Here is a 10,558-nt window from a genome sequence, read left to right as displayed (position 1 = left end):
TTCTGAGCCGTACGTTTTGTAGACTCTACCGTTCCGCCACACGACACCACACATAGTAGACTAAGAGTGAATCGTAGAGCTTACAGTTCTTCTGTGTGCAATCAAAGGCAAGCTACACCTAACATCCTCAGATATCATGTTTACCTTGCGGATATCAAGTAGATGAAGACCATCATTAGGTTAATGGGCCAACAAAATTGCCCTTAATGTTTGCCAGTCAGTTCAATAACACGGGTCAATTACCTCATCATTTAAGTGTGATGATATTGACATATAGCGGGCAACCTTCTGTCATCATGAAGACGGTAAATAATGGCGCTCTGTGGTGTTTTCTCTCCCCACAATATAGACATGAATTCGAAGCGTGTACTCTGTACATAGCGCAATGTCAACTCAAAATTTCAATCAACGAACTGGCGCACCGACCTGTTTACACAAGCCCCCTCTTTTGCTTGCCGTAACGTGTTTTTGTTGTTGTTGTTTTTATTAGTTCGGCTGTTCAGCACTCCAGTTTTGACAAGCTAGACTGTGACTATTACAAAGGGCTAGCCCTGTTGCTGTTTTTTTGTTGTTGTTGTTGTATGTTATTGTTTTGGTCCATAGCGCATCAATTGACCTGTACAATATGTCCTTGTTTTTTTCTTTTTAATTTCTAAACCCATTCAAACTATGCAATAATACATTAATTAAAAAACGAGCCTCCTAACTTTTTTTCTAAAGAAGCAAAGGTCAACTTTTTCTCCCTTTAAATCATTTGCTCTTGTAACTCGCTAAGAAACATAGTTAGACCAACTACACTACCCCAACAAAGTCATCTTCATTGACCCTACAACCATTGCCCTTCCAAGTCATTCGTCCAAACAACGTCAGCAGCCTTTGTCGGAAACTCTTGTAAGCTATGGTGTAAATGATGGGATTCAGCGCGCTGTTCAGGTAGTACAGGTGCTGAAAGAAGTCCGCAACGACCATCTCGACGTACGTCATCGGTCTATGGTGAGTCTTTGACGTGGACGCCGCCATGACGTGGACGCTGAGGATGACGACTTGTGGCAACCAGGTGACGAGGAACACGGCTGTGACCAGAAGCAGCATCTTGGCAAGCCTGAAGTGGTGCAGAAGGACCACACGTTGGGCGGGTCGAGGAGTAACCGATCCCGGGTACCCACCAGAGCCACCACCGGTCTCCTGCCGCGGATTTTCCGTATTCTGCTGTTGCAGGATGACGCGTTGGGCAGGCCTAGCAGTCACCGGCTCCGAGAACGCTCCAGAGCCACCACCGGTCTCCTGCCGCGGATTTTCCGTATTCTGCTGTTGCAGGACGACGCGTTGGGCAGACCTAGCAGTCACCGGCTCCGAGAACGCACCAGAGCCACCGCCGGTCTCCTGCCCTAGACTCTCCGTGTTCTGTGGCTGTAGTCTACCCCCCAACTGCAGAGGCCCGTGCACTTGTCCCATCGCCATGGCAGCGGCACGTGAATCGTACACGTGCTTGTAGACCTGAAATGTAACCACAACGTCATTGTAATTGTATACCTACAGCATATGTGTAGACTGCTGCCACGCTGCGTGCCTGCAAAGCAAGTGTTTTAAGCCGAAGGGTGGTTATACCGGCTATATAGTTACAGATACAGGTACAGACAATGCATGTACTGGCTGAAGTCACACAACAGTAGATCTCCTCACCATGGCGTAGATAACTACGATGATGAAGCCTGTAGAGAAGAAGGGGATGGCAACGAGGACGAACGAGACGAGGGACCAGGTGTGACTGACGCCGACGCAAGTCGTGATAGTGCAGTTGAGCCCCCTCAGCACGAAGGTCCCCTCGTGCGCCGTCAGGAGGTACGGCGCTGACATGAGTAAACCGCAGATCAGCACGGCCACGCTCACCCGCACCGCCCGCTTGTTCCTGTGTGAGAATACATGTTTATAGTTAGGCCACACAGACTTAATTCTATGGATGACATCGATCGGCGTGCGCATTGATTTTCGCCTGTTCTAAAAAACTGGACACATGTGACCCAATATCATCCCTGGTGAATCAGACATTTATGCTTGCCAGATTATCTGCTCTCAAGGGTAAGGGGGCACATGGTCAGGGCATGGGTCAACAGCGCCCTTGTTCCACTCTTTAAGCAAGAAAGGCAATATTCAAATAATAAAGCAATATTGAAAAGGAGACGATTGTCTTTACAGTCTTACTAGAGGTGAACATACGACAAACCAAGCCTGAATGAACCGGATCTTTTTTTTTAATTCCTGTGGTTTAGCAGTCTCTTTTTGCTGATTTTTCGCCCTCCAGAATTATTATTGGGTCTTCAGAGCATGTGATCCTAAACTAAGTCAGTGTGGCCTTATGGAGGCCACGGAGTCATGAGAAAACAACGTGTTAACCTACAAACTAGAGAATATGGAAGTGAAGGTTGGAGAGAACATATTTTCATGCCTGACGTTGTAGATGGGATCTGCAAACCCTGAAATTAATCTGAGACTATTGAAGGCCTGTGAAATTTATGCAATGTCAATAGTGTCGAAAGTCAGTGAGAAATTTCGTCAAAGAGATGACAAAGGGTCTTAGAAGAAAACATGCCTGTACTGGTTTTGACACGGAACAACTGAAGGTAGGTAATGTACAAAAGCCCTGAAATGAAGATGTGTATTTTTGAAGACTGATGAGATATCTGCATACAGAAACGAGAGACAGGCTTGAGTATGAAGTATGTAGATGCACGAACCCATGAACTTAGAATATTGTAACTGATACGTATCCTGTACGATTCCATATGACATTGTTTTTGTCAGCATAGCTAGCCCTTTGTAATAGTTGGGCAGCCCTGGCTGTGTGTTCTGAACAGCCAAACCAATAAATAAATAAATGTACGAACCCAGCCATGAAGAAATCCGTGGGCCGGCGAACGGCACGGAGCCGATCTTCCGCGATGGCGACGAGTAGCAGGAGCGAGCTGACCAGACTGACTTCGGTCAGGTACGGGACCATCTCGCACCAGCCAGGCGCGCTGAAGGTGTAACGGAAGTACGCGAAGACCCTCATGGGGATCGTTACCGCACAGATGAAGAAATCCAAGGCGGCCAGAGCCAGGATGAAGACGGTTGCCGAGGACTTCTTCCTCCGGCGGATGTTGACGATGATGACCAGAAGGTTGCCGATGGTCCCGATGATGCAGACGAGGAGGAGGAGAACGATGACCGGCAACTGCTGCCGGGCAACCCGCCTGTCCAGATCCGCTACAGGTCCGGTGCCATCCACGGGACATGCCGGGAAAGTCGTGTTCGGGCCAACCGGGATGAGACTCATTTTGCCGCGTATCTCGGCCGATCGTAACCCGATATGGGTGAGCTGATTCCGCTCCAAACACCTTTACGTGTGGCCTAATCACTCAACGAATACGCAGCAATAATGTGATGTTCTTTCAGACCAGACGCGACAGCGTGAGGTGCGTTTCAAGCGGTATACTGGGTATAGAAGCACAGACAGCAACCCTGACTCAAGAAGTTGTGCAAGACGTGGTTTAACTGTTTCCGTAGAGTTCTACCCAGTAGCCTGATGTAAATCTTACTGCGGCGGCCCTTTTTTGGCGACGCCTCAGGGGCGGAGGCATTCTTACAGTATTACGATCGCTTTGAAAATATTCCAAAAATTGCACGAATGCATTCCCTAGGGAATTGGTTTTGAGGTAGCCTTCGGCAGTTTGATCTTTGTTTGGAACAGAAAAGCCCTTTGATACTTTGAATCTGAAAGATACCATTCAATTGGATAATCTGCTCTTTTGTCACAGAAAAACACTTTTCTTAATGAATTCTTTTTATGTTTCTGGCAAATGAGAAAAATGTGTTGATATTACAGCTTTGATATTTTGTTGTTGACCAAGAACTAGGAACTCTATATCAATGGTTTAATTAATGTTTCAAATATTTTTGGTTCACTTGTCATTGCAATTATACTTGAAGTTTGCAAAATATAGCTTGAAATAAAGCTCACTTTCAAGATGTTTGTACAAAGCAGAAAAGGTCATGACTGCAGATATTGAGAGAAACTAGTCATTTGCAAGACAAATGATCCACACAATTGATTATAACTTTATTTCATCAACATACACATCAAACATACTTTTATTACATCTGAATATAACAAAATATTCACTATATATAAAGCTTGCAGAACAGAACATTTTTTTTGTTTTATAACTTTGGATGTTCGTCTATAACAGTGAATCTTGGTAATAGTACATTCAAGGAGAAACTCTCTGTCTTGTAACAAGGTGTATGCATGGCTATTAGTACCACAGAATCTGTAGCTATAGACTGATTGTCAAGCCTCACTACATATACATTGATTCCCGTTTTGTTGAGGTGATAGACTACATGTAGAAGTTGTATTTTAAAGCTGCTATTGCTGGTTTTCTGACTACCGTCCAAGTTCAGCTCTCTTTCTTGTGACTGTTGTCGATGCTGTCATGTAGAGCTGAAAGAAACAATGTAGAACAGGTTCGTTATAGTTAAACACATGTTGGGAAAACCAATTGCATACTCCCATGAAAACGCTAATAATATGTCAAAATATATGAATCCCTATGGGTTCACTTATATGGTTTAGCTGTCAAATGTCGTCTTTCATATAATACCAATTGATTAACCAGAACCCCCGCATTCAATTATAGTTTCGGTCTGGTTCTCAATACCCCTGATATTGGTGCCTGGTATAAACACGTGCACTTGAGCTTTCAATAGCTACTGAGAACAAAGGTTTTTTTGTATCCTCTTGAGTTTGACCTGACACAAAGACATTTCCCGTTCCAATAGCTACAAAGAACAAAGGTTTTTTCTATCCTCTCGAGTTTGACTTGACACAAAGACATTTTCCGTCCCGACAGCTACAAAGAACAAAGGTTTTATCTATCTTCTTGAGTTTGACTTGACACAAAGACATTTCCCGTTCCAATAGCTACAAAGAACAAAGGTTTTTTTCTATCCTCTCGAGTTTGACTTGACACAAAGACATTTTCCGTCCCGACAGCTACAGAGAACAAAGGTTTTTTCTATCTTCTTAAGTTTGACTTGACACAAAGACATTTTCCGTTCCGATAGCTACAAAGAACAAAAGTTTTTTCTATCCTCTCGAGTTTGACCTGACACAAAGACATTTTCCGTCGTGACAGCTACAAAGAACAAAGGTTTTTTCTATCCTCTCGAGTTTGACACAAAGACATTTCCCGTTCCAATAGCTACGACATTTCCCGTTCCAATAGCTACAAAGAACAAAGGTTTTTTTCTATCGACGCGATTTTAACTTGACACAAAGACATTTTTCGTCCCAACAGCTACAAAGAACAAAGTTTTTTTCTATCCTCTTAAGTTTGACTTGACACAAAGACATTTCCCGTTCCAATAGCTACAAAGAACAAAGGTTTTTTCTATCCTCTCGAGTTTGACCTGACACAAAGACATTTCCCGTCCCGACAGCTACAAAGAACAAAGGCTTTTTCTATCCGCTCGAGTTTGACACAAAGACATTTTCCGTCCCGAAAGCTACAAAGAACAAAGGTTTTTTCTATCCTCTCGAGTTTGACCTGACACAAAGACATTTCCCGTTCCAATAGCTACAAAGAACAAAGGTTTTTTCTATCCTCTCGAGTTTGACTTGACACAAAGACATTTTTCGTCCCAACAGGTACAAAGAACAAAGGTTTTTTCTATCCTCTTAAGTTTGACTTGACACAAAGACATTTCCCGTTCCAATAGCTACAAAGAACAAAGGTTTTTTCTATCCTGTCGAGTTTGACTTGACACAAAGACATTTCCTGCCCAGATAGCCTCTGTGTCATCCTATTTTCCTGTCAGTGAGGGACAATGAGCTGTTTTGAAATGTCCATATAACAAAATGCTTCGGGCAGTCATAGTAAATACAATGTATACTAGTATCAAGATCACTCACCTTTTGCGTTGCTTTCTCCATCGGGCCTCCGCAAGCTGGCCTCTTTGCCTTTCTGCTACCTACTTCTGAACTAGGAGAAATACGGTGGATAACTAAGAGGCCTTTTCCAGCACGTCCACTTATCCCCACTACAGAGTCCTCAATGATGGTCAAAATGATGAGATCTCCAGAATGGTCAGCTGATATCCTGAGAATGTGCTTGATTGGCCGACCGCAAATACCTCATGTGGGACTCCGCCCCTTGCAATTAATCTTTTTTATCTCTTGTTCCGCCCCGTTGGAAGGTTTCCGCCTCCTGTAGGCGGAACTAGTATCCGCCTCCTGTAGGCGGGACTGTCTCACATAAATCTGTAGCTGTCTAACTCCAGATGGAGTGATCGATGTGTTTAGTATTGGCACTGACGTTCCCCAAGGGGACCCTCTTGCCCTGTTTTTATTCAGGTGTTCTATCTCAGACACTGAAGGCTGTACCTACGCCGTCCTCGTAGCCGTCACTACCCTGTCAAAAAGTTTGCTGACATTGACTTTGCAGACGACATAGCCCTTCTCGAAAACTCTTTCCTCTTCGCACAATTACTGCATTTCTGCTAAACATGGTATACTCGTAGTAGGCATGTCAGACCATCGGCCTTAATTCAAACCCATGCAAAAAACTATCTATCAGGAAGCAAACAGAAACAAACTTTACGGTACTTGACGGTTCTAAGTCATTGGCCATGGATGCAGTCACTAGTAAGAAACGGTACCTACACAACAATGCTACGAATAGTGTGCAATGTATCATGAAGACGGCGAAGAGGTTCCGCGGCTCCGCAATCCGTACATGCAGACCAACTACACTGTGTCTAAATGCACACAGCAGTATGACAGACCAAGGAAATGTCAGAAAAGTTCTATTTGCACCAATTTGATGCCATGTTCTTTGTTCAAAGGGAAGCCCAATGTTTTGAATGACGGCTTTGGATTGCGCCGTTGACAGTTTTTCGGTGCATACAAGAAAAGAAACAAAAGCAATCAGTATACTGATATTGGGGATATTTTTTTAAACGCCCGTCCTGCTGTCCCCAAATGGCGTTTGGGGAATTAGTGAAATTTTTTTCTCTGTCTCGAACTGCCACATTCTGCCAAGGGACTGGTCATAGAATGACCTGGTAACTAATGGGTGGTTGTAACTGTAAGACCCTGATGTAGATGTCTTCTTTCGCTCCTTTTGGAAAACACATTGGCTCTGTGTGACAAATGCAAGCAGTACCTTCAAGGCAGACAGTCCGCATCAGAGACTGTCTATATAACAGGACAAAAAAATATAGAAAAAACTGCTAATACTTTACTTCCAACACTGAATTAAACTGTAGGGACTTAGCCCTCTAAATTTTCAGTAAATCTCCGGCGACCGTAGCTAGCTTGTTCACAGAATGACCCTTTCTATCTCCAGCAGTGACGTCAGGAACACATCACTTGTAGGAAGGGGTCATAAGTATCAGAAAGTCTATGTCAGGAAATGTCTATGTCATGCCCATGTAAGGAAACTTCCATTGATTATAATTAACAAGTGTTACATTTATCGAAGTCCAGTTATTGCAAACAGTGGAATTATACAATTTCCTAATTAATTATGCAAATTAAGTCCTCATTTGCATAACATGCATATCATTATGAACATCTTTGCCCAAGCTACCTGCATACCTAAAATGCAGGCAATCCGTCGTTCCTTTCTGCAGTTATCCTCTTTGGAGTGTCTTGACAAAAACGCCCCTGCAGTTCCACAATTAAATGTTAGGGGACTGAAACTTGCCCCACTTTGTCATGACGCTAAAAGCTATCTACCACCCAAATGTCACAACCATATCACGTCCGGGACAAGAGATACATTGAAAAAAACTGCTATGATAAAATATTCTCATTAATTATGCAAATGTACTCCTATTTTGCATAATTAGTATCTTTTCTTGTACAACATTGTCTAAGGTACCTACATACCAAAAATCATGAAAATCCGTTGTTCCCTTCTTTAGTTCTCCTCGTCAGAAGTTTTTGACAAAAATGCCCCTGCTATCCCAAAACTAGACGCTAGGGGGGCCAAACTTATGTCATTTCTTCCTTAGCACAAGAGCTATCTGATACTCAAAAATCGTGACCATAGCATGTTCAGAACACCGAGATAGCAAAACCGGAAGTTGCGCTGCAGTACCAAGGGGAGCCGCTAGGGGCCCCAAAATCTAATCATTTCCAGCTTTCATCACACACTACCAACACACCAAGTATGAAACCAATTTACCCAACCGTTCATGAGTTATTTTGTTTACACACACACAGACATACACACAGACACACAGACAAACACATGATATGGTCTTGAAATTTGGGTGGTAGATAGCTTTCAGTGTCATGACAAAGTGGGGCAAGTTTCAGCCCCCTGACATTGAATTTCGGAACTGCAGGGGTGTTTTGTCAAGACATTCCAAAGAGGATAACTGCAGGAAGGATCCACAGATTGACATCATTTTAGGCATGCAGGTAGCTTAGGCAAATATGCTTATAATGTTATGCATATAAGGACTTAATTTGCATAATAAATGAGGAAATTATATAATTCCATTGTTTTCATTAACTGGACTTCAATAAATGTAACACATGTAAATTATGATAGGTGGAAAATAAGCAGATAAACGGATTTGCATAATTTATGCAAAAATACAAAACCGCTTAATGATCAATGATGGAAATTTTATACTTGTGACATGTGTACTGTACGCTAGTCAATGATGAACAACACTATGCATAAATCATGTTAAAGATTTAGTCATTTGCATGAAAATAACAAAAGCTTCTAAATATTTCATGGAGGTATGAGGTCGTCGAACTCTAGTATTACATTTTGTATTACCTACCGTAGATTCCACTTGATATAGTAGTGGGTCACACACAAAAATTGCCCCAAATTCTCTTCAACACTGTATTGACAGTTAGTTTGGCCGCAGGTGTCAATGATTCAATCAATCCTTTTTCACAAAATTTTTGGTATACAGAACATCCAAAGTTATTTTTAGCTCATTTGATCAGAGTATATTTGTCCATTTGGTTGTTGATGTGGTAGGGTAATTTTACCCTCTAACTTAAGCTGGCATTTTGCTCGTTCCGGATTGTATTGTATATGAATTGTCACGGACTCCAGGAAGAATAGTGGTACAATATCACTAATAGAGATCCCAATAAAACAAACAGACAAACAAACAATCATTTTATTGTAACCTTTCGTCGCCTGTGTTTTTTAAACACCATGCTTGTTGTACTTACAAGGAGCAGAAAGAATACTTATTATATCGCCCTTCTAGTCATTGAGCCGTAAGATGTTGCGCGTCATGCAAATATTCTTTCCTATGCGTCACTTCCGACGTTGGTGGCCCATCCTTTTATATACGTGTATAATTCTCGGAAATGATGTTTGCTCAGCAGTTAAGCTGCCAACACCACATCTGGACTAAAAGCACAGGCATCAGCACACGTTTCAGGTTTTCAAGTGTCTTCTTTACATAAAGCCGACATGGTCAATCCTGTTTGCGTAAAGCTACAAAGGGCTCACATTTTGGAAATTGTAGGCTCTGTACGCTTAAGTTAACTTAAACATATTCATATATAAATCATGTAAATTAGGACCTCATTTACTTGGTTTATGAGCAAATGCTACAGTTGCCTTCTTTACTTTGACGAGACTTTTATAATTTGAAGAATTTACCTCTGGGTCTGTGTCTTCGTACCTATCAATCAAGATCCTATTAATGTGTTAATCTGACATTTGGCATATTGGTGGTATAAGGGGGTATCAAACTCCTTAGCCTCACTGCAAACACCATAATTACTTAATAGAGGACTGCTTCCTGTGGATATTGTTTGCTGTCTGTTTGCTTGATTGCTTGCTTAAACATGAGGCAAAGTTTAATGAACCGCTTCAATGAGCATAGTAAATCTAAGGATTGAGCACTTGTATTACTGTAAATGCATTTAAGTTCGCGGGGATTTAATTTCGCGGTAGCGGGAAAAAGGACTTTTCGCGGTGGATTTAAGTTCGCGGTTACACCATAGACTGCAATCTAATACCACAATAGAAAAAATGTTCGCGGTGGTTTTATTTTCGCGGTAAAGTGGCCTCCGCGAAAACCACGAACATTAATCCACGGCGAACATTTCTGCATTTACAGTAGTCTGTATCGACTGTAAAGCATGAAAGAACATATGACAAAAAACGTTTTCGCTGAAAGAAATGACACGAAAACCATTTGATGCATATGTAATACACACTAAAATGTGGAAAATCGAACGCCAATTCTAGTAATTGTACATCCAGACCACACTTTTAGATAAGAACAAGGGTTAATCATGTTTTACGTTCGCTAGAGATGAATTGCCAAATATTCAAAGCATCTAATATGTACTTATAGTGCTTAACTTATTTGTAGTTTTATGCTACTATGAGGCTTTTTATCTTCCTCTTTCATCATCCTCTGCTTTAAAAAGAGCCACACTTAAACTCTTTATTATATAGAATAAGCACTAGTAATTTAGGTTAGTCTTGTGATGATGTCCTTGTCACATGTATAATTGCTA

General features: G+C 41.9%; 1 protein-coding gene and 1 long non-coding RNA gene across 2 annotated transcripts; both read right to left on the bottom strand.

The window, feature by feature from the left end:
* Positions 1 to 455: 455 nt before the first annotated feature.
* On the bottom strand, positions 456 to 3,316 carry LOC118421881 (5-hydroxytryptamine receptor-like). Its single transcript, XM_035829387.1, has 3 exons — positions 2,886 to 3,316; positions 1,684 to 1,954; positions 456 to 1,497 (listed from the first exon to the last, which is right to left on the bottom strand). The coding sequence occupies exons 1-3, from the start codon at positions 3,314 to 3,316 to the stop codon at positions 793 to 795; spliced, it is 1,407 nt and encodes a 468-aa protein (XP_035685280.1). The 3' UTR covers positions 456 to 792.
* A 746-nt stretch (positions 3,317 to 4,062) lies between these two features.
* On the bottom strand, positions 4,063 to 7,288 carry LOC118421696. Its single transcript, XR_004831863.1, has 2 exons — positions 5,954 to 7,288; positions 4,063 to 4,483 (listed from the first exon to the last, which is right to left on the bottom strand). It is a non-coding gene; the product is annotated as an uncharacterized LOC118421696 (long non-coding RNA).
* Positions 7,289 to 10,558: the final 3,270 nt, after the last annotated feature.

The sequence above is a fragment of the Branchiostoma floridae genome, chromosome 8, assembly GCF_000003815.2.
Source record: "Branchiostoma floridae strain S238N-H82 chromosome 8, Bfl_VNyyK, whole genome shotgun sequence".
NCBI classification, from domain to species: domain Eukaryota; kingdom Metazoa; phylum Chordata; class Leptocardii; order Amphioxiformes; family Branchiostomatidae; genus Branchiostoma; species Branchiostoma floridae.
The sequence above is the reverse complement of the archived record's forward strand: the minus strand, read 5'-3'. Positions and strand labels throughout refer to the sequence as shown.